The sequence below is a fragment of the Sapajus apella genome, unplaced genomic scaffold, assembly GCF_009761245.1.
Source record: "Sapajus apella isolate SASKATOON/1434 unplaced genomic scaffold, GSC_monkey_1.0 scaffold94, whole genome shotgun sequence".
Taxonomy (NCBI): Eukaryota; Metazoa; Chordata; class Mammalia; order Primates; family Cebidae; genus Sapajus; species Sapajus apella.
This window is the reverse complement of record NW_022437034.1, coordinates 5308481-5333306: the sequence shown is the minus strand read 5'-3', so window position 1 is coordinate 5333306 and position 24826 is coordinate 5308481. Positions and strand designations below refer to the sequence as shown.

At 40.7% G+C, this 24826-nt stretch overlaps 1 protein-coding gene across 4 annotated transcripts in view; it reads left to right on the top strand.

Annotated features, from left to right (window-relative positions):
• AP3M1 (adaptor related protein complex 3 subunit mu 1) overlaps nt 1-24826 on the top strand; it is a 29336-nt gene that overhangs the window by 1552 nt on the left and 2958 nt on the right. For 3 of the 4 annotated variants that reach the window (XM_032256138.1, XM_032256139.1, XM_032256141.1), the window contains exons 2-7: nt 12140-12415; nt 13709-13880; nt 16364-16501; nt 20154-20239; nt 21084-21217; nt 23438-23645. In XM_032256138.1, the coding sequence (XP_032112029.1) occupies nt 12140-12415; nt 13709-13880; nt 16364-16501; nt 20154-20239; nt 21084-21217; nt 23438-23645 (1014 nt within the window). Of the gene's footprint in view, nt 1-12139; nt 12416-13708; nt 13881-16363; nt 16502-20153; nt 20240-21083; nt 21218-23437; nt 23668-24826 lie in introns of all 4 variants that reach the window. The other variant, XR_004262147.1, reaches the window with a different exon arrangement.

The following is a 24826-nucleotide window of genomic DNA, read 5'->3' as shown; positions in this document are numbered from 1 at the left end:
AACACTTGGGGAAGCCAAGGCGAGCAAATCACAGGTCAGGAGTTTGAGGCCAGTCTGGCCAACATAGTGAAACCCAGTCTCTACTAAAAATAGAAAAATTAGTCGGGTGTGGTGGCACGCACCTGTAGTCCCAGCTACTTGGGAGGCTGAGGCAGGAGAATCACTTGAACCCAGGAGGTGGAAGTTCCAGTGAGCTGAGACTGCACCTTTGCACTCCAACCTGCGTGACAGAGCAAGACTCTGTCTCCAAAAGAAAAAAACAAAAAAACCATATGTATCTTTAGGAAAGCTCTCTTTGCAACAAGGTTAGATTTTCTTTCTTTTTTTTTTTTTTTTTTTTTTTTGAGACAGAGTTTTGCTCTTGTTGCCCAGACTGGAGTGCAGTGGTGCAATCTCAGCCCAGCACAACCTCCATCTCCTGGGTTCAAGTGATTCTCCTGCCTCAGCCTCCCTAGTAGCTGGGATTACAGGTATGCGCCACCACGTCTGGCTAATTTTTGTGTTTTTAATAGAAACGGGGTTTCTCCATGTTGGTCATACTGGTCTTGAACTCCTGACCTCAGGTGATCTGCCCACCTCGGCCTCCCAAAGTGTTGGGATTACAGGCATGAGCTACCACGCGTGGCCTAAGGTTAGATTTTCTTACTCAATCTTATGATTTTTATTTCTTACCGTTTACCATAATATACTATTGGCAGGCAGAGTGTGGAGGCTTATTACCTGTAATCCTAGCACTTTGGGTAGCTGAGGCAAGAGAATCACTTGAGGCCAGGAGTTGGAGATCAGCCTGGGCAACACAGTGAGACTCCATCTCTGCAAAAAATGTAAACAGTAGCCAGGCTTGGTGGTGCGTACTTGTAGTCCTAGCTGCTCAGGAGGCAAAGGCAGAATGAGGGAGAAGGATCACTTGAGTCCAAGAGTTCAAAGTTATAGTGAGCTATGATTGGCCCACTGCACTTCAGCCTGGGCAACAAAATGAGACCCTACTTGTTTAAAAAAAATAAAATAAATAAAATAAATACATATACACATACTCTATTGGAATTCTTTGCAGACTAAATATTTTTAAGTAGCTCAGTACTGTGTCAATGCATGAGTAGCACATGTTATTTACAGAGAAGAGGACTACTCTCTCCGTTTGGAAATGAATGACCTCTCTCCCGTTACACAGAGAAGGAGAGGCATCATCTGCCTGCAGTCAAATATACAAGACTTCCCTTCAGTCTGAAGAGTAGAAGTTCCTTCTCCTTAGAGAAGGCAAACCCTTTCACCTAGTGTCCCAATAGCATCCTCTCCTGCCATCTCAGGGTCTCCTTTAAGTTTTTCTTTCTCTACTATGTCAGCTTTTTCCCCTCTATTCACACCTTTCTTTCAGCATTTGAATGTATTCTTCCTTCACTTTATGAACTGCTACGTTTATTTTCCTGTCTTTTTGTTTTCTTCACAGCTAAACTTCTTGAATCTACTCTACATAGCTCTGTTTTTTTACACTTCTTGCTATTTATTTCCCAGCCGACTGCAATGTCTTATTTCCAGCATTCCACTGAACTACTACCAAAACTACTTTTACCAAGATCACCAATGTCCTCTGTGTGCTAAATCATGCACTCTCAAAGCAGACAAAAACTGCTTCTTGTAAGGTGAAAAAAAAATTACACTCTTTTTATGTATAAAGCACAAACACAGTACATAAATAGATAATATTCTGTGGTATTAAAATTGTATGGTGATATTAATTAGCTTCATTTAATTATTCCACATTTTATTTATAAATCATAACATCTTGGACCCCTAAATATATACAACTATAACTGGTTAATTTACATTTGAAAAGAAAGAATAATAAAAAGTTTTGTGGGTAAGGAATTTGATTGGCAGGTTAGTGGGAAGATGGAGTCTAAAAGGCTCCTTAGCTGGCATTAAGGAAAAGAAAGTTAAAAAACACTCCTAAATCAACAGATATTTTCAATTTTTTTTTTTTTTTTTTTTTGAGATGGAGTCACTCTATTGCCCAGGTTAGAGTGCAGTGGCACCATCTCAGCTCACTGCAACCTCTGCTTCCCGGGTTCAAGCGATTTCTGCCTCAGCCTCCTGAGCAGCTGGCATTACAGGCACCTGCCACCATACCCAGCTAATTTTTTTGTATTTTTAGTAGACAAGGGGTTTCACCATGTTTGTCAGGCCGGTCTCAAACTCCCGAGCTCAGGAGATCCTCCTACCTTGGCCTTCCAAAGTGCTGGGATTACAGGTGTGAGCCACTGCATCCAGCTGACATTTTCTTTTTGTTTTTTGTGGGGGGTGGGGGACAGAGTTTCGCTCTGTCGCCCAGGCTGGAGTGCAATGGCTCAATCTCGGCTCACTGCAATCTCTGCCTCCCAGATTCAAGTGATTCTACTACCGCAGCCTCCTGAATAGCTGGGATTACAGGCGCACGCCACCACACCTGGCTAATTTTTGTATTTTTAGTAGAGGTGGGGTTTCACCATGTTGGTCAGGCTGGTCTCAAACGTCTCACCTCGTGATCTGTCTGCCTCAGCCTCCAGATGACATTTTCAATTCTTGTAGCTTCACTTCTTTGTGCCATTTAACAGTATTTACCACTCCATTCTTCTGGAAATACACTAAAATGCTATAGTTACTAAAAACCACCCCACTTTTTTTTCTTATGCCTCTTCCGTCACATCTTGATCATTCTTTAGGTCCACTTTTTTGACCCACCTGCTACTCAAATGGAGTTCCTGCCATAAGCTCTCTTCATACTATGCACATCATTCTTTTGTTTTAATTCTCCTTATGGTTAACTCCCATTAACAAAAAATCCTGATCACTTAGTATTCTGATTCCAATCTGGCTTCTCTAAGGCACCAGAAGTGTATATGTATGTATGTATGTGTGTGTGTGTGTGTGTGTGTGTGTGTGTGTTTGTATGTATATATATGTATATATAGTTTTTCGAATATATTTGTTTGGGTCAGATATATCCAGAATTGGTCAAATTATACAGGACCAGGCTAAATGACACATCTTCTCTCTCATCTCCACACCCTCCCCCCAAGCCTAAATTGTTTTTAGCTCAAAGCCTAAATGTTTCTCTTATGGTTTCACTGTACCCCATCCCCATAGTCAAGATTCTAGTCCAGGCTATCACCACTCATCTCTCAACTGGTGTCACAGTGTTCAGTTACCTGTTACCCAGTTTCCACATGTAATTAGTATAATCTTTCTAAAAATGTAAATCGGATTTTACGATTACTGTTGAAAAAAATTATAAGATGACTTTGCATTGCACTAAGAATAAAGTCCAAACTCCTTAACAAGTTTAGCATGCTTCATGAACCAATCAGCCTCTGCTTACCTCCTTCTCCAGTTTCATCTCCCCTCTTCTCTCCACCTTCCAGATTTGCTACGTTTAAACTGGATTCCTTTATCTTATGTTTCTCTTACCTCTAAGCCTTATAGATTTCCATAGCACATTTTATTTCCTGTATCATCATAGGAATTACATGTTACTATATTAAGTTGCCTTCTCTGCAGACCTCTAAATGCTGTGAGTGTAGGAACTCTAATTTTGTTTGTTCTTGTATACCCAATGCCTCAAAACTCTGTGTTGAATGAATATGTGATCAAGATATTGGCTGAGAATCAGAAGAGTAGATTCTCTTCTGGTCTCATTCTCTCATGTTCAATATAGGCCGATCTGTACCTCCATCCTGTTATATATGGAGGGAATACATTTTTGTTTTTAGACACTATCTCACAAGAATATTTTGACTATTGTAAATGTATTGTTTGTGAATTACCCAGGATGATTATAAAATGTTTAATGAAAAGGATTTATGATGTATTTAAGCTGCAGTCAAAGCTCTGATGGGACTGCCTCTGAACACTGTTTCTTCTAGTGGCTTTAAAATAAGCTGGGAGAATTCTGTTTTATGACTCAAAAGCCACTAGGAACAAAAAGATGGTTGTGGTGATAATGAGTGTGTAGCTTTCCTAGAAAGTTTATTAAAATAATAATTTTTTAAAAGTAGCTGCAGCTACTGAAAGGATGATAAAGAAACAGGCTAATTTACACTGCAACATGTGGTATTATTTAATTGTTATATGCATTAGACCCTTGGTCATACTATGGATAGAAGAAATACGCTCTCTTTTCCTATTATAGAAGGTTAAGATGGGTTTTAAAGCTAAGCACAGTTGAGAACTTAGAAGTGTTATGCTTTCATCTCAGCACTAAGAATAACAACAATAAATCTAGGGGGCTGGTTTAACTTTCTGTATTCTGAGACCTGAACTACTGCCAATAAAAACAACTTCGGTGAAAACTTTCCTGGAAAGAATTTTTCACCAGCTTAAGAGGATGAGTAGGGGCTGGGCGCGGTGGCTCAAGCCTGTAATCCCAGCACTTTGGGAGGCCGAGGTGGGTGGATCACGAGGTCAAGAGATCGAGACCATCCTGGTCAACATGGTGAAACCCCGTATCTACTAAAACTACAAAAAATTAGCTGGGCATGGTGGCACGTGCCTGTAATCCCAGCTACTCAGGAGGCTGAGGCAGGAGAATTGCCTGAACCCAGGAGGCGGAGGTTGCGGTGAGCCGAGATTGCGCCATTGCACTCCAGCCTGGGTAACAAGAGCAAAACTCCGTCTCAAAAAAAAAAAAAAAAAAAGAGGATGAGTAGAAATCTGGGCCTAAAATAAAGAAACTACAAAATCACTTGCTTCCAGAATAAGCAACTCTTTTAGGGTATATTGTGGCAATGGAGTACTATAAATTCTTGTGAGCTATACTTTCCATAGGATGAATGATTTAGATACCTGTGTCAGCTCTTTTAAATATAACTTCAACTCTAAATAATTCATTAAACTTTCTCAGCGTAAAAACTAGAATATGTTTTGGCTCCTAACTAAACAAGAAACATCTTTTACCTCTTCCTCTTAAATCATAAGCTAAAGCAGCACATTTTTGCACTGTTCAATATATTAATGACTAACGACATATGGTTATTTAAATTTTTTTTTTTAAGATGGGGTTTCATGTTTGTCAGTCTGGTCTCGAACTCCTGACCTCAGGTGATCCTCCCGCCTCGGTCTTCCAACGTGCTGGGATTACAGGCGTGAGCCACCGAGCCCGGCCTGCTTATTTAAATTTAAATTAATTAAAATTAAAACTTCAGGCTAGGCTTGGTGGCTCACACCTGTAATCCCAGCACTTCGGGAGATCAAGGTAAGAGGATTGCTTGAGCCCAGAAGTTCAAAACCAGCCTGGGCAATATAGGCAGTCCTTGTCTCTAAAAAACAAAAATTTGCAAATCACCTGAGTTTGGTGATGTGTGTCTATAGGCCCAGCTACTCAGGAGACCGAAGTGGGAGGATCACTTGAGCTCTGGAGGTGGCGGTTGCAGTGAGCGAGGATTGCGTAACTGCACCCCATCCTGGGCAACAGAGCGAGACCCTGCCTCAAAATAAATAAATAAATAAATAAAACTTCAGTGTTGGTTGCATTAAACACATTTCAAGTGCTCAATAGCCATGTGTGTAGTGGCTGTCATATTAGATGGCACAGATAAAGGACATTTCCATCATTGCAGAAAACCCTGTTGGACACTGCTATATTAGAAGTGTTCCTAATAATTAGTCTCTACAAGGCAGGTAAGAGCAGGAGCTCAGAATTCAGCTGGATCTAGGTTTGAATCCTAGTTTACTGTGTGATCTTAGAATGGGGATAAGAGTGTATTTATAGCATAACATTGTGAAGATGAGATAATGTAGATAAAGTGTCTAGCATAGTGTCTGGCCCATAATAAGTACTTAGTACATTTTAGATGGTATTAATTGATTTATATTATTAGTCATTATCTTTAATGAATAAACACTTTGAATGGGGACTGGGTACAGTGGCTTCACACCTGTAATCCCAACACTTTGGGAGGACGAGGCAGGCAGATCACTTGAGGCCAACATGGTGAAACCCTATCTCTACTAAAAACAGAAAACCTAGCTGAGCATGGTGGTACGTGCCTGTAATCCTAACTACTAAGACATGAGAATTGCTTGACCTTGGGAGGCGGAGGTTTCAGTAAGCAGTGATCACACCACTGTACTCCAGCCTGGGTGACAGAGCGAGACTCTGCTCCAAAAAAAAAAAAATAATAAGACTGAGTCTTGCTTTGTCACCCAGACTGGAGTGCATTGGCGCAATCTCGGCCCACTACAACCTCCACCTCCTAAGTTCAGGTGATTCTCCTGCCTCAGCCTCCCAAGTAGCTGGGATTACAGACACGCATCACCATGCCCACCTAATTTTTGTACTTTTAGTAGAGACAGGGTTTTGCCACATTGGCCAGGCAGGTCTTGAACTCCTAAACACAGGTGATCCACCAGTCTTGACCTCCCAAAGTGCTGGGATTACAGGCGTGAGCGACCACACCCAGCCAAAAATAACCAAAAGATGAATGGGGCAATGGATGCCATGTTCCATATTGTGACTCACCTGAAGTGTCCAAATCTGAGTCTCCTTGTTGATTACAGTCCTCCACTTGAAGTCATACTTTACATTTTGGATGCTGATTTTATTCCAAGAAAAAGGTGTAATAATAAAAATTTTGTTGCAGATCTTATGGTTGATATTCCTGTTTGATTTTAAAAATGAAAATGAAAAATTTATCAGCTAAGGTTATAGTTAAAATCAGCAGGTTCTATATAGCAAGTCTAAGTATTATAATGGCACTTATTAATACCCAGACAGAAATATAAGACACAAAGCAAGCCTACTAAGGAAAGAATCTGACTAGATAAAGTAGAAAAATTTGGCAAGTTCCAACGCTGAGGTATCAGAGTTTATTGTTGACAACTCAAGTTGATTGCTTGGCTAAACAGATGGCTTTAAACAAAGAAAGTTTTTGGTTCTAATTAAACAGAAACTCTAAACTGTTAACAGTATTCATACTTTATTAATATAATAATTACTAAAACGTATCTTAGTAATTAGTATTATTTACTTCATAACTATTGAACATGTGTCAAACGGGAAAGGGAGATCATCATTAGCTGTTCTTTAAATGTCAGCTGCTTTCATGAAAGAAATGACTTCCGAAAAGAATTGGCCAGGTTGATGTTGTTTTCTATATCGACAGAATCAAATGAATCAATTCTGGAAAGTCTTCCTTTTCTCTTTGGAATTTATCTTCATTCATAGAAACTGTATTCATAGGTTTTAAGTTCATTCTTCTTAAGCTGTGTTTATCATATAGTACTATTACTTGGAATTATTGAACCACTAGACTAAATACCTGATACTGGTGCTTATCCATGTAAAAGATAGGAACAGGGTAAGGTAATGTAGACATTTTTCCATTGTCCCTCATATTGCAGGAACAATAAACTTCTTATTGGAAGCATAACTAACCCTCAGAAAAGTATGCAAATCATAATGTAAAGCCTAATGAGTTATCACAAAATGAACACAGCTTGTAAACATCATGCAGGTCAAGAAATAAAACATTGGCGGGGTGTGGTGGCTCACGCCCGTAATCCTAGCACTTTGGGAGTCCAAGGCAGGCAGATCACAAGGTTAGGAATTCAAGACCAGCCCTGGCCAACATACTGAAACCCCATCTCTACTAAAAATTCAAAAAAAAAAAACAATTAGCCAGATGTGGCAGTGGGCACCTGTAATCCCAGCTACTCAGGAGGCTGAGGCAGGAGAATTGTATGAATCTGGGAGGCAGAGGTTTCAATGAGCTGACATCTCACCATTGCACTCCAGCCCAGGCAACAGAGCAAGACTTCATCTCAAAAAAAAAACAGAGAAAAACATTACCAGCACCTTAGAGGATCAATCCCATGGCCATCTCAGTCACCACCTTCACTCACCTTTATAAAGGAAACCATTTGATTTAACATAGATTACTTTTGCCTGTTCTACAACTTCATATAAATGGAATCATATGGGGTATATTGTTTTGCATCTGGCTTCATTTATTTAACATTGTATTGTAAGATTCACTTGTCTGTATATATTCTTTGGAGAAATGTCTTTTCAAATCCCTTGCCCGTTTTTTAATTGGGTTGTTTATTTGTTTGTTTGTTTACATTTTAGAGGTAAGGTCTCCCTCTGTCACCCAGGCTGGAGTGCAGTGGTGGGATCATAGTTCACTGCAGCCTCAAACTCCCGGACTTAGGCAGTCCTCCCACTTCAGCCTCCAAAGTAGCAGGGACTACAGATGTGAGCCACCATGCCTGGCTAATTTTTAAAATTTTTTTTTTTTTTTTTTTTGTAGAGATGGGGTTTTAAACCCCTGGACTCAAGCAGTCCTCCCTCCTTGGCCTCCCAAAGTGCTAGGATTACAGTTATGAGTCACCACACCTGGCCCTTATTATTGAGTGAAAGTTCTTTATATATTCTGGATAAGGTCCCTTTAGGATTTATAGTTTCAAATATTTACTCTCATTTTGTGCGTTTTTGCTTTCTTGATGTGTCCTTTAAAGCACTAAAGTTTTGATTTTGATGGAATCTAGGTTATCTATTTCTTTTTTTCCTTGGTTGTATTTTTGGTATCATATCTATAAAAACATGGTCTAGTTGTCAGGCACAGTGGCTCATGCCTGTAATCCTAGCACTTTGGGAGGCTGAGGTGGCTGGATCATGAGGTCAGGAGTTCGAGACCAGCCTGGCCAGCATGGTGAAATCTTGTCTCTATTAAAGTACAAAAATTAGCTGGGCATGGTAGTGTGCACCTGTAGTCCCAGCTACTCAGGAGACTGAGGCAGGAGAATGGGTGGAGGTTGCAGTGAGCTGAGATGATCACCACTGCACTCTAGCCTGGGCAACAGAGTGAGACTCCATCTCAAAAAAAAAAAAAACAAACAAAAAACATTGTCTAATCCAGAGTCAAAATATATGCATTTTTTTTCTAAGAGTTTTATCAGCCAAGCATGGTGGCTCATGCCTGTAATCCTAGCACTTTGGGAGGCCGAGGTGAGTGGATCACAAGGTCAGGAGATCAAGACCATCCGGGCCAACAAGGTGAAACCCCACCTCTACTAAAAACATAAAAAATTAGCTGGGCATGGTGGCACACACCTGTAGTCCCAGCTACTTAGGAGGCTGAGGCAGGAGAATCACTTGAACCCAGGAGGCGGAGGTTGCGGTGAGCTGAGATCTCGCTACTGCACTCCAGCCTAGGTGACAGAGCAGGACTCCGTCTCAAAAAAAAAAAAAGAGTTTTATCATTTTGACTTTTCTGTTTAGGCCTTTGATATGCTTTGTGTTGCTTTTTGTGTCCGATTTCATACTTTTGTATGTGGAAATCAGTTGTTCCAGTACTATTTGTTGAAAACACTGTTCTCTCTCCAACTGGGCCCCCAGGTCTTGGCACCCTATTGAAAATCAGTTGACCATAAATATAAGGGTTAATGTTCTGTTTACCTGTGTGTCTGTCCTAGTGCCCATACCACACAGTGGTTTTTGCAGAAAGCACGAGTTATGTCTTTGTTTTTCCTTTTCTTTTTTTAAATTCAAATATGTATTTACATTCTACATGTTTTTGTAAGCATCTCCCAGTTCTTTTTTTATAACAAAGTGGACTATAGATGAAGCATTTCAGACCTTTTGTCAATCATGTCAAGTGTGAGGGGAAATCTTTTGTAAGTCAGCCAAGTATTTCAAAAAAGCTTTTCCAAGAGTAAAGGTGGAAGACCCCACTTTGAAAGTGCTGGTCGGCACAGGAAGGTTTGCAAAGGTGTGTAGGTTAGTCCACCGGTTACAGGTTTAGTAAGGCGAGTTCAACCTGTGGCAGCCTAGCTGGCCAGGAGCACCCCAAGGCAGACGAGGACATGGGGCTTGGGCGCACGGCCGCTTGCAGCCATCTCACTCCAGATCCCGGCTCAGGAAATGCAGGCTCAGGCTGAACTGAATATGTGCACCCAAAGCGCCCGCTCCCCCGACCATCCCGGAGACCGAGGGCTCCTTCCAGGTTCTCAGAATGGCAGAGTGGCCCCACTTCCTCGGCCCTGGAAGAATGCTTAGCTAAGCCAGGTGTCCAGGGAGCTACACTTGACTGCAGGCGTGGGTCCCCGCTTCGTAGCGCCTTGGCCTGGGAGGGAAGGCACACCCTGCCCCCTGTGCACCGTTGTTCCTTTTCAAGATTGTTTTGGCTGTTGATCTTTTTCATTTCTATATGAATTTTAGGATTACCCTGTCAAATTCCACAAAAAGACAGCTGGGATTTTAATAGATATTACATTGAATATGTAGATAAGTTTGGGAAATGTTGCTATCTTAAAAATATCAAGTCTTCCAATCAATGACATTTTGTAACATTTAGTGTACAAGTCTTGTACTTCTCTTGTTAAGTGTATTTTCTACTTATTTATTTATTTATTTAGAAACAGAGTCTTGATCTCTCGCTCAACTGCACGATCTCGGCTCACTGCAGCCTTCACTTCCCCGGTTCAAGCAGTTCTCTGCCTCAGCCTCCTTAGTAGCTGGAATTACAGGCATCTGCCACTACACCCAGCTAAATTTTTTTGCATTTTTAGTAGAGATGGGGTTTCACCATCTTGGCTGGACTGGTCTTGAACTCCTGACGTCGTGATCCACCCACCTCAGCCTCCCAACGTGCGGGGATTACAGGTGTCAGCCACCATGCTCGGCCAATTTAAATTTTTTGATGTTATTGTAAATGAAATAGTTTTCTTAATTTCATTTTCAGTTTTGTTGTGTTTACTAGAGATGACGTATCACTGTGTTGCCCAGGCTGGTCTTAAACTCCTGAGCTCAAGCAGTCCTCCTTCCTCAGCCTTCCACAGTGCTGAGATTACAGACATGAGCTACCATGCCCTGCCCATTTTTAGTTTTTTATTGATATAGCGGATAGAAATATAATTGATTTTTACGTTGACTTGTATCCTGCAAACCTGCTGAACTAAATTTATTAGCTCTAATAGGTTTTGTTGTGTGTGTGGATTCCTTGGGCTTTCCTATATAAAAAATTGTGCCTTCTACAGATATAGTCTTAGTTCTTCCTTTCCAACTTGGAAGGCTTTTGTTTTATTTTCTTGCTTAATTGCCCTTGCTCAAACCTCCAGTACCATGTTGAATAGAAATGATTGAACTGGATATCATTGTTTGGTTTGGTTATTCAGGAGAAAGTGTTCGGTCTTTCACCATTAAATATAATACCAGCTGTGGAGTTTTCATCAAGTTAAGGAAATTTTTTTTTTTTTAAGACAAATTTTCACTCTGTCACCCAGGCTAGAGTGCAATGCCGCAATCTTGGCTCACCGCAACCTCTGCCTGCTGAGTTCAGGTGATTCTTCTGCCTCAGCCTCCCAAGTAGCTGGGGCTACAGGCAAGCACCACCACACCTGGCTAATTTTTGTATTTTTTGTAGAGATGAGGTTTCAGCATTTTGGCCAGGCTGGCCTCAAACTCCTGACCTCAGATGATCCGCCCCCACCTTGGTCTCCCAAAGTGCTGGGATTACAGGTGTGAGCCACTGTGCCCAGCCTTTTTTTTCTTTTCAGATAGGGTCTCACTTGGTCACCCAGGCTGGAGTGCAGTGGCGCAATCTAAGCTCACTGTAGCCCTGACCTCCCTCCTGGGCTAATGCGATTCTCCCACTTTACCTTCCTGAGTACCTAGGACTACAGGCAAGGGCCACCATGCTTGGCTAATTTTTGTATTTTTTATAAAAATAGGGTTTTGCCCTGTTGCCCAGGCTGGTTTCAAATTCCTGAGCTCAAGCAATCCACCTACCTCAGCCTCCCAAAGTGCTGGGATTACGGGCATGTGCCACCATGCCTGGCTGAGGAAGTTTCTTTCTGTTCTTAGTAGCTTTCTTTTTTTTTTTCATAAAGTGATGTTGGATTTTGTCAAATGCAATTTCTGCACCTTTTGAAATGATTGTTTTAGTTCTTTATATTATTGTATATTATGTTGATTAATTTTGTATGTTAAACCAACCTTGCATTCTTGGAATAAATCCCACTTGGTCAAAGTGTATAATCTTTTTGTGTATGTTAAGTGTTATTGGTCTGTAGTTTCTTATATTGTCTTTGTCTGGCTTTGGTGTCAGGGCAATACAGGGATATGTTTTCATGTGTAATAAATTTAAACCTTTCTTTTCCCCAACAGAAAATGATCCACAGCCTATTTCTCATCAACTGTTCCGGTGACATATTTCTAGAGAAGCACTGGAAGAGCGTTGTGAGCCAGTCTGTCTGTGATTATTTCTTTGAAGCTCAGGAGAAAGCTGCTGATGTTGAAAATGTACCACCTGTCATTTCAACACCTCACCACTACCTCATCAGTATCTACCGGGATAAGCTCTTCTTTGTATCTGTCATACAGACTGAAGTGCCACCTCTGTTTGTAATTGAGTTCCTGCATCGAGTTGCTGACACTTTTCAGGTTGGTTATCTACCACACCTTTCCTTTCTAACTTAAATTACCCAAGTTAGCTGGAAGTGAGACATGATTATATTATTTAATTACCCAGGTTTTGATGTTTACTGTATCTCTTTAAGCATATATTTATAAACGCATTTCTATGTGGTAGACAATGGCACACATGGCTGCTCTATTCATGTTTTTTTATGTATTACAAATTACAGTTGGCTGTCCATATATGTGGGTTCTGCATCCATAAATTCACCCAACTTTACATGGAAAATATTTGAACAAAAAGATGGAACTGAAGATGTACAGACTTCTCCTCATTATTACTTAAACAATACAATATAACAACTAGTTACATAGCATTTACATTGTATTAGATATTACAAGTAATCTAGAGGTGATTTAAAGCATATAGGAGGGTGTGTATAAGTTATGTGCAAATAGTATGCCATTTTATGTCAGGGACTTGAGAATTGTGAGTTTTGGTATCCACAGGGGATCCTAGAACTAATTCCCCACACATACCAAGGAATGACTGTATATCATCAGGAAACAATAATGCCCTCCACATAGAGTTTTCTGAATGGTCTCAAGATTTTCATTGATAATGAACTCTTTTATATTTACATTTTATTATTTTCTCTTGTCTTGCTGAATATACCAAATAATTTAAGCGTTTCCATATGTATTTTGGGATAATCAAGATGAAGTTTATAGCTCACATTTCAGTTTAATGTTTCAATACTTCCTGGTATAAAATGTGAGAGGAATTAAATTCAATCCAAAAATATTAAGAAAATATTGAGGAATAATGTTAGGACTATAGAGGGATTTTTTTTGATTTGCTTGTTTTGTTTTGTTTTTGAGACAGAGTCTCACTCTGTCATCCAGGCTAGATCTCTCTGCCCAGTGGCGTAATCTTAGCAGCTCATCGTAACCTTCACCTCTTGGGCTCAAGCAATCCTGCCTCAGCCTCCTGAGTAACTGGGACTACAGGCATGTGTCACCACGCTCAGTTGATTTTTGTATTTTTAGTAGAGACGGGGTTTCACGGTGTTGGCCAGGCTGGTCTCGAACTCCTGACGTCAAGTAATCTACCCGCCTCAGCCTCCCAAAGTGCTGAAATTGCAGGCATGAGCCACAGTGCCCAGCCTATAGAGGGTTTCCCCTGCTCTGCTTTTCATATGTTCAGCATCTTAAGCAATGAATTTTGCTAATGTAAGTTTATTCTTCAGAACAAAATGTTTTTAGAAAGCCTTTCTTTGTGCCTTCCATTGTGTGATATTTTGTGTGTATTTTTATAAGGACTACTTTGGTGAGTGTTCAGAGGCTGCAATTAAGGATAATGTGGTCATAGTATATGAACTCTTGGAAGAAATGTTAGACAATGGATTTCCACTGGCTACCGAATCCAACATTTTGAAAGAATTGATTAAACCACCAACAATTTTACGCTCGGTTGTCAACTCTATTACAGGTAAGATGAAAACATACTTGACTAGTAACTGAGCTATTAAAGCTTTGTAAACAACTCATTGTTGCTCATAATCTGACATATTATTAAAGTAGTCCAGTTCGGCCAGAATTAAAGTTACTGGTAAAGTTAAAATGGATGTACTATATATTTATATTCATGGAAAGAGGCATATGTGATAAAAGAACTTTTGGTTATTACTCTTTTTTTTTTTTTTTTTTCTTTTCTTAAAAAACTACAACAATATCATTACTATTATTTAAAACTAAATACTAAGACTGAATAAATTATTCCACTTAGTCCTAAAGAAACCAGTATATAAGCCCACTTAGAAGAGCATTTAGTCCATTTATAGACTGGCATTTCAATATTTAAAATAGCATTACATAACTGTTATGCTGCTATTCCACAATTACTAGAGAACAGAAAATTTAAGACTCTTACCCACACAGTATGTACTACAGTCTCCTTCAAGTCTTTGTTTTTAGGCATGCAGAAGATGTATTAAGAAAAAATAGGAAAATAGTTTACTTAACGATATCTCATGCATTGTGGGCTTGTACTTGTGCTGTAAGCTTCCAGTTGGATTTAATTCTTAAGGGTAGCTAGAAGTTAGGCACATCCAGATGCCAATATTCTTTCAACAGCATTAAAGTCTGTTAGAGAAAGATTCCTATGAAATGTTATATGCCACTCCAACTCCACTGCCCACCATTGAAAACCCTTCTCCAGTGCCTTGACCTAAAAATGATGTGAGAGAGGCCTATAAGAAAAAGATCATTCAGCAGCTCTTTATTCATCCTCTGTATAAGGGGGACTTTAGGACAAACTGAAGGAAAGATAAGGTGGAGTGTCTGTGCTCCTTAAACTTATACTCTGAATGGGATTTGGAAAAAAATTAAAATTAGCAAATAACTGTAAAACTTTAAAAAGCAATTTCATATGTCACAGATAATGTAGTAGCATTGGAAAATACACATGATGTAATGTTAAATTGAAGTCAGCACAAACTGAAAATAATTATTCTTAGTTATATTCACTAAAAACGTTCCAAATATTTAAATGATTATGCCAGCCAAAAAAATACAGATTATCTTTATTTTTGCTTTATTATTTAATTTTCCAAAATAAACATGTATAGTCAGAGGAAAGTTACTAAAATATAGAATGCAAAACATAACATAGATTCATAAGGCAGTATATTATGAAGTTCAAGAGAATGGTTCAGTTAATGAAGTAATCCCTCCTGAACTGTGGTGGGTAGCCACCTTGGAGAATCAGTAGAATTCAGGAAGTAGGGTAGGAATAAGAGCATTCTCCATAGACGTAACTGTATTTGAAAAAACACACATGAAGTGAAAAACCTCAAGTTTTATTAATCCCTTTAGCAGAAGCAGAGCTGTTTTTCAGTTGAGAAGTTAAAGATGAAACTAAAAGTTGAGAAAGTCCTTCAAAGTTGAGAAAGTCCTTCAATGCTAGGCTAAATATTTAGCTTTTATCATAAAGCCAATGAGCAAACATTGAAGGTTTTTGAGCAGGAAGATAACATGATTATAGGTTGCAGGTAGGAACACCAATCATAACTAGACTGCAAAATTGTAGATAAAGTATGATTGTGACTATATTTTAAAGTGCAATTAAAAACTAAAATTATCAAAATAGAAAAAAATGCAACCTTCTGGTGGTGGAAATGTTTAAAGAAATATACCAAAATGTTAATGTTATATTAAAATATTAATACCATAATATTAACCAAAATGTTAATGGTAGTTGTATTTTGTTAGTAAGAAGACAGATGTTTTTCTTTAAACCATCTTTCTGAATTCCACCTTTTTGTTTTGTTAAGTATGTGGTACTTTTGAACTGGTAATATAAATTAACCAAAATGTTAAGTAAGTCACAGCTCAAAGATACGTGTTTTGGACAACCAGATTTATTTTTAGACATGTGTCAGTTTACCGGGAAATTAGCCAGATACTGAACACTAGCTATATTGCAGCCATATGGGTATGCTGACCTTAAAATGGGAAAAGGCCAGATTCCATTTACTCCACTGAGGGCTGCTTGGCAGCATCTTGTGTAAAATAAAGTTGAATACTGAAGGGCCTAGTTATAACTCTGTATTCTCAGTGGAGACATTTTATTGGCAGAAGGTTTTAAAACAACCAGCCTCTTTTTTCATCAGTGGCAGGGATTCTGCTGTTGAGCCACTGAAATTAGATTAGGTTACTGTTAACACAGGAAACAAAAGGTAAGTAAATAAATTTAACCTGATTTGGCAGGTAGAAAGAGGGCTACATGGCCTATTTTTCTCTTCTGGAAATTTGATCATGTTGGCATGGATATGTCTGACAATTCTAGAGACCATCCACAACTTTATTAAGAAAAATCCAGACATTGAAGAAGCGGCTTTTTCTTCCACAGTAATGAATTTTCTGATGACTGTTTCACACATCAGCTTTGCTTTCTCCTTTTTTGGTTTCTAGGCAGTAGTAATGTTGGGGACACACTCCCCACTGGGCAGCTGTCCAACATCCCATGGCGCCGGGCAGGGGTAAAGTACACAAACAATGAAGCCTATTTTGATGTCATTGAAGAAATAGATGCAATTATAGATAAATCAGGTAATTGTGTACATGTGGTCTTATTTGGGGAAAAATAATTCAGCTGACACAGATGAATAGAAAATTGAAGTCCTGGCTGGCACGGTGGTTTACCCTGTAATTCTAGCACTTTGGGAGGCCGAGGCAGGCGAAACACAAGGTCAAGAGTTTGAGACCAACCAGGCCAACATGGCAAAACCTGTCTCTACTAAAGATACAAAAATAGCTGTGTGTGGTGGCATGTGCCTGTAATCCCAGCTACTCGGGAGGCTGAAGCAGGAGAATTGCTTGAACCTAGGAGGCGGAGGTTGCAGTGAGCCAAGATCATGCTGTTGCACTCCAGCCTGACTCCATCAAAAAAAAAAAAAAAGAAAGAAAGAAAAGAAAGAAAGAAAATTGAAGTCCTTTGGCAGTATGGTTTTAGTGGAAAGACATTCATTATCTGATAACTTAAAAATCTGTTTGTTTGTTCATTTATTTTTTAAGACGGATTCTTACTCTGGTGCCCAGGCTGGAGTGCAGTGACATGATCTCGGCTTACTGCAACCTACACCTCCTGTGTTCAAGCAATTCTGCTGCCTCAACCTCCTGAGTAGCTGAGATTATAGGCATGAGCCACTACAACCACACCTGGCTAATTTTTTGTATTTTTAGTAGAGACGGGGTTTCACAATGTTGGCCAGGCTGATCTCGAATTCCTGACCTCAAGTGATCCACCACCTTGGCCTCCCAAAGTGTGGGGATTACAGGCATGAACCCCTGCCCCTGCCCCATAAATCTGTTTATTTTGCCCATAGGTTACATATAATTTTCATAACCACTAGTTGAGATCTGCCAAACTTGTAAATCAGAACTCATAATGCCTTACTTAAACTATTACCCTATATACCTTTACCTCTTGCTGTTTATTCATTCTAACATTTATTAAAAATCTACCATATAACATGCTTTTGCTAATATTATGTGCGGTACTTTTTTCACTCACTCTCTCTCTCTTTTTTTTTTTTTTTTTTTTTTTTTTTTTTTCCTCCCCTAATGCAGTCTTGCTCTTTCGCCCAGGCTGGAGTGCAGTGGCACAATGCCTTCTTATTGCAGCCTTGACCTCCAGCTCATGTGATCCTCCCACCTCAGCCTCATGAGTAGCCTATAGTCCCAGCTACTTGGGGTCCATGCCACTATGCCTGGCTTTTATATATATATTTTTTTTTTTGTATAGACAGGGTCATTGCCCAGTCCAGTCTTGAACTCCTGGGCTCAAGCAGTCCACCTACCTCAGCTTCCCAAAGTTCTTGGATTATAGGCATCAGCCACCACACCCAGTCTAATTATCCTTTTAACCAGATAAAACAAATGTACTCTATAAGAATCATGAAATTTCATTATTAAAAATATTGGCTGGGTGTGGTGGCTCATGCCTGTAATCCCAGCACTTTGGGAAGCCAAAGTGGGTGGATCACTTGAGGTCAGGAGTTCGAGACCAGCCTGGCCAACAAGGTGAAACCCGTCTCTACTAAAAATATAAAAACGTGCCAGGCCTGGTGGCGGACGCCTGTAATCCCAGCTACTTGGGAGGCTGAGGCAGGAGAATCGCCTAAACCTGGGAGGCAGAGGTTGTAGTGAGCCGAGATCATGCCATTGCACTCTAGCCTGGGTGACAGAGCAAGACTCCAACTCAAAACAAAAAACAACAAAAAATCTGTGGGGTGTGGTGGCTCACGCCTGTAATTCCAGCACTTTGGTAGGCTGAGGCAGGCACATCACAGGGTCAGGAGATCAAGACCATGCAGGCTAACATGGTGAAACCCCATCTCTACTAAAAATACAAAAAATTAGCCAGGTCTGGTGGCACATGCCTATAGTTCCAGCTACTCAGGAGGCTGAGGCAGGAGAATCACTTGAACCCAGGAAGTGAAGATTGCGGTGAGTCAAGATCGTACCACTGCACTCCAGCCTAGGTGACAGAGTGAGACTCCATCTCAAAAAAAAAAAAATCTAGTCCTTCCCTTACATTTATTTTTCACATAAGGAAACTAACAAAGCCAAGGCTCAGAAGGGTTAAGTGAACTGTTCCAGGTCACACAACTTGTTAATATGTAATGATGACTTATTCTGAATTATAGTCAATATCTTCTCTTCCATGAGTGCCCTTTTCATTATAACATTCCATCTTTATAGAATAATAGATTTTTGCCAGGCACAGTGGCTCACATCTATAATCCCAGCACTTTGGGGGGCTGAGGCAGGAAGATCACTTGAGACCAGGAGTTCAAGACCAGCGTAGGTAACATAGTGACACCCCATAGCTACCAACAAATTAAAAAATAAGCTGGGCATGGATTCCTCTAATCTCGCCTATTCAGGAGGCAGGAGGATTGCTTGAGCCCAGGAGTTCAAGGCTGTAGTGAACTATGTTCACACCACTGTACTCTAGCCTGGATGACAGAGGGAGGCCCTGTCTCTAAAAAATAAAAAAAAAAAGAGAGAATCTATTTCTTAAAAGTTAACTGAGTTCGTTTCATAATACACTTGCCTCATTTTCCTTTTTTTTCTTTTGAGACAGAGTCTCGCTCTCTGTCACCCAGGCTGTAGTGCAGTGGTGCAATCTCAGCTCACTGCAATCTCCGCCTGCTGGGTTCAAGCTATTCTCCTGCCTAAGCCTCCCAAGTAGCTGGGACCACAGGCACACACCACCACACCTGGCTAATTTTTTGTATTTTTAGTAGAGACAGGGTTTCGCCATGTTGCCCAGGCTGGTCCGAAACTCCTGAGCTCAGGCAGTCCACCCACTTTGGCCTCCCTAAGTGCTAGGATTACAAGCATGAGCCACTGTGCCTGGCCAAATACGTTTTAAACTCAAATCCCATCGTCTTACAGGGTTGGCTCCATAAAGGAGACAGTTTAGTTTTCCTTAGAATTAGCATATTCTGGCTGGGCACAGGAGGTCATGCTGGTAATCCCAGCACTTTGGGAGGCTGAAGCAGGTGGTTTGCTTGAGCCCAGGAGTTTGAGACCAGTTGAGCAAAATAGCAAGACCCCGTCTCTATAAAAAAATACAAAAATTAGCCGGGGCGTGGAGGTAAGTGCTTGTAGTTCCAGCTGCTTGGGAGGCTGAGGTGGGAGGATTGCTTGAACCCAGGAGGTTGTGGCTGCAGTGAGCCATGATAGCACTACTGCACTCCAGCCCTGGGTGACAGAGCAAGACCCCGCCTCAAAAAAAAAAATTTAGATTCTACACTGGCACACCTGTAGTCCCAGTTATTCTGGGGACCAGCTGGGACTAGCTAGTAAGATCTCATCTCTTAAAAAAAAATGAATGAATGAATGAATTACCATATCCCAACCAGAGTTAGGTATGGACCTTTTTCCCTGACCTGTTTTAATAGAGATATAAAGCTTCAGTATGTCTGACACTCAGGAGGTATCTCCATTATTCTAGATACAGTGATTGTGGTGGCACACACTTATATTCCCAGCTATTTGAAAGGCTAGCACAGGAGGATTACTTGAGCCCAGGAGTTTGAGGCTGCAGTGAGCTATGATCGTGCAACTGCACTCCCACCTTGGCAACAGAGCAAGACTCTGTCTCTAAAAACAATAAATAAATAAAAATAAAAAGATACAGTGATAGCTCTAGTTAATTCTATTGATGTTGTCTCCCTTTTTTTTTCTTCAGGATCTACAGTCTTTGCAGAAATTCAGGGGGTCATTGATGCTTGCATTAAACTATCTGGAATGCCTGATCTCTCCCTTTCTTTCATGGTAAGTTTTATTTTCCTGTTTTATAGCCCCTTGCATGCCTAATACATGTGAAGTACTAAATGAAATGATGAATATTGAGATAAATTTGCATCTTAGATTGCAAAGGATTATCTGAAAAATATTTCTAGCAGAGTTTCCTAAGACAATCGCTTACATGATGAGCATGGTCTTTATGGAACGGCTAGGGAAGTCTTTGCCTGAGTGTGCTAGAAAGCGCTTAAAATTGGCTGACTTGCTTCTGCAAAACACCAATATCATTTTTACTGAATAATTATTTGCTTTGCTGATATGAAAGGGCATTGGTTTTTTGTATCATTTTAGAGTCCGCATAACGTACTTCTAGGAACAATTAAGAGAGCTGACTTCTGGTGTTGTCACCAGTTTGTCCTAACCTTAAGTCCTCTGAACCTCAGTTTTGTTTGTCTGTCTGTTTGTTTATTTGTTTGTTTGTTTTTTATAGGGACAGAAAGTTTCTCCATGTAGGTCAGGCTGGTCTCAAACTCCTGACCTCAGGTGGTCCACCCACCTCAGCCTCCCAAAGTGCTGGGATTACAGGCGTGAGCCACTGCGCCAGGCTGAACCTCAGTTTTTTTAATCTGTTAAAGGGAAATAATACTACTTGCCTTTTCTTCTTTATAGTTATTGAAATTCAAATAAAATAATTTACATAAAATATTTATAAACTGTAAAGCATTGTGAAACTATAAAGTTGTGTTGATGTGGTCATAAACTCTTCCATGACTGCTTTATCTTCAGGTAATATATTAATTTGTCAAGGTATCTGAGTAGAGTTAACATATTTATTATACCATATGAACATGGCTGTCTTCTGTTTTGCTGGCAGAACCCTAGGCTTCTGGATGATGTCAGCTTCCACCCCTGCATCCGGTTCAAGCGTTGGGAATCTGAAAGAGTTTTGTCATTTATTCCTCCAGATGGAAATTTCAGACTCATATCATACCGTGTCAGCTCACAAAAGTATGTTCAGATGCATCAGCCGGAATCTGCCATCATACATATCAAGCAGAACTCACCTGTCCCTGTTTCTTTCTGACAGTTGAATACTTGAGGTCATCACTGCTCACTTTAACCATGGCTCACCAGGAGACCCAGTGAGAACTGGCAAAAATACACACCTAAAATAATCAGTATTCTTTGAATGTATGAGTTTAGAGTGGTACTAAGTGAGACTAGAATAAAACCTATAGCTAAGAGCAAGCAGACCATATATAACCTGGAGGAAAGGTTATGGTACCAGTTCTTTGCAAGGTTATGGGCAGTCATTTATGGCACTGGTTCTTTGCTCAGGTTATGCATGGTCCATTTTGCTCTGTTTCTGACATCTGAGTACTTTGCAAGCAAAGCAAAATGGACCCTGCATAACCTGGGCAAAACCATGAACCATTGCCGTAATCTTACCATGGTCTGTAGACTTTGTAGCTGACAGAAGGAGACAGACCTACCTGTAGCTCATGAGGACATTCCCCAACTTACTGCCTCAAGTCACTCTTCTCTGCATGGAGTTTTAAAGGAACTGTTTAGTATTGGGGGCTGGGGGCTGTGGTTCACTCCTATAATCCCAACACTTTGGGAGTCCAAGGTGGGCAAATCACTTGAGGTCAGGAGTTCTAGCCCAGTCTGGTCAACATGGTGAAACCCCGTCTCTACCAAAAATATAAAATTAGTAAGGAGTGGTAGCATACACCTACAATCTCAGCAACTTGGGAGGCTGAGACATGAGAATCACTTGAACCTGGGAGGCAGAGGTTGCAGTGACATATCACGCCACTGCATTCCAGCCTGACCGACAGGGTGAAACTCCATCTCAAAAAAAAAAAAAACCCCTTAGCATTGGGGGTCATAGTTATAGCTAGTTTGTTTCTTGAAAATACCAGAAGTTATTTGAGTATCATCATGACAGGACTCAAAAGCAGATAAATTATTTCTTAGCTCTTATCACATACGAACTGTTTCAATTATATAAAACATATTTTAGGCCAGGCGCAGTGGCTCACGCCTGTAATCCCAGCACTTTGGGAGGCCGAGATGGGTGGATCACCTGGGGTCGGGAGTTTGAGATCAGCCTGGCCAACATGGTGAAACCCCGTCTCTACTAAAAATACAAAAATTAGCTGGGCGTGGTGGCAGGTGCCTGTAATCCCCACTACTCAGGAGGCTGAGGCAGGAGAATTGCTTGAACCCAGGAGGTGGAGCTTGCAGTGAGCCAAGATCACGCCATTGCACTCCAGCCTGGGTGACAGGGCGAGACATTGTCTCAAAAAAAAAAAAAATACACACACACATGTATGTATTTTACGCTATTTTTCCATTGGATTGTAATTCATTTTTTAAACTAGGGTCATTTGCCCCAATTGTTGTTTCTTGTTTTTAGGGGGTTATTTTTGAGATGCAGTTTCACTACTGTCGCCCAGGCTGGAGTGCAGTGGCTCAATCTCGGCTCACAGCAACCTCCACCTCCTGGGTTCAAGCAGTTCTCCTGCCTCAGCCTCCCAAGTACCTGCAATTACAGGTGCTCACTACCACTCCCAGCTAATTTTTTTTTTCTTTTTTGAGATGGAGTTTTGCTGTTGTTGCTGAGGCTAGAGTGTAGTGGCTTGATCACAGCTCACCGCAACCTCTGCCTCCTGGGTTCAAGTGATTCTCCTGCCTCAGCCTCTCAATGAGCTGGAACTATAGGCACGTGCCACCCTGCCCAGCTAATTTTTGTATTTGTAGTAGAGACGGTTTCACCATGTTAGCCAGGCTGGTCTCAAACTCCTAACCTCAGGAGATCCACTCACCTAGGCCTTCCAAAGTACTGAGATTACAGGGGCACCACACCTGGCCCCAGCTAATTTTTGTATTTTTGTAGAGATGAGGTTTCACCATGTTGGCCAGGCCACTTTCAAACTCCTGACCTCAGATGATTTCCGCCGTCTTGGCCTCCCAAACTGCTGGGATTACGGATGTGAGCCACCATGCCTGGCTGATTTTTTTAAATAATACTTTCAGTTCTTAGCTGGTCAAATTCAAGGATGCAGAACTGTGTCTACAGAGAGCCAACTCTGTAGGGCCTTACTGTGGAGTTAAAGGAAGGATAGGATACTCTGTACAGAGGTTTTCAGGATACCTCTGGAGCTGTCCCCACACCATTAATTGTATTTGTGCTTTTCTGTCTTTCTCTGTTTCTCTTTTCAGTCTAGTGGCAATACCAGTATATGTGAAACATAGTATCAGCTTTAAGGAGAACAGTTCTTGTGGCAGATTTGATATAACAATTGGACCAAAGCAGAATATGGGGAAAACTATTGAAGGAATTACAGTGACAGTTCACATGCCAAAAGTTGTGCTGAACATGAACCTGACACCCACACAAGGCAGCTATACATTTGATCCAGTCACCAAGGTACAGCCACTTCAAATCAAGAGTGAGCAAGTGTTTCTGCAATCTATTTTGTGATTTGGGGGGAGGGATGGAGGGAAAGGTTTAGCACCTTGTTTAAAACTAAACTTTGTTTCAAAACCTGGAGAGCATACTGTGCTGTGCTTCTGCCACTGGCTACAGAGGGAATCCTGCATCTGCTACCAAGTAGATGAACAGAAAAGTGAGTCATCAAGTAAATGAACAGAAAAGTGAGTCATTCTGTACTTTTTCAGAGTGTGTCTTCACTCATCCATTATTAATCCAGAGCCTCACTCTGCTATTTAATAAGAAAGAAGTAAAAGCTTTTTTTTTTTTTTTTTTTTTGAGACAAAAGTCTCGCTCTTATTGCCCAGGCTGGAGTGCAATGGCGCGATCTTAGCTCACTGCAACCTCCGCTCTCCAAGTTCAAGTGATTCTCCTGCCTCAAAGCCTCCTGAGTAGCTGGGATTACAGGCAAGCGCCACCATGCCCTGCTAATTTTTTTGTATTTTTAGTAGAGAGAGGGTTTCACCATGTTGGCCAGCCTGGTCTCGAACTCCTGACCGCCCACCTCGGCCTCCCAAAGTAATGGGATTACAGAGAAACTGTAGCAGATGATTTTCTCTCAGCTTCCTGCTTAGGTAGTAAATATGATTGTTTTCAATACCAGAGTCATTGCGGTACCTGATAAAAGACATGTTTTTTGAATACTGTCACAGAATGTTAAAGATTATTTAATGCTGTTGTAAGGATTCAAAGAACCTCCTCCTGGACACCACGCAGGGCTGAGAAAGAGAGTTTCAGTTTCCTGGCCCTTTACCGCAGCTTCAACTATGGCAGCTGTACTTTCTTTCTCATTTGCTGTTGAGCCTCCACACTAAAGATTCCATTTGAACAATAGGTTGCACAGCTAAAGTTTTAAAAACACCATCTCAGGTCAATCTAATGATTTTACAGAAAAATAAACAGGCCCAGAGAAAAGTAGTGAAGATAGTATGATGGAGAACACTTGAAATCAGAAGGCCTTAGGTGCAAATCCCAGCCTTCTCTCTGACTAGCTGTGTGGCTTTGAGCAAGTTATTTGATCTCTGACCCTTAATTTCCTCATTTGTAAATAAAAGACAAAAGCTACTTCACAGCCCTCAATGAGACAACATATGAATAATGCTAAGCACAGTGCTAAT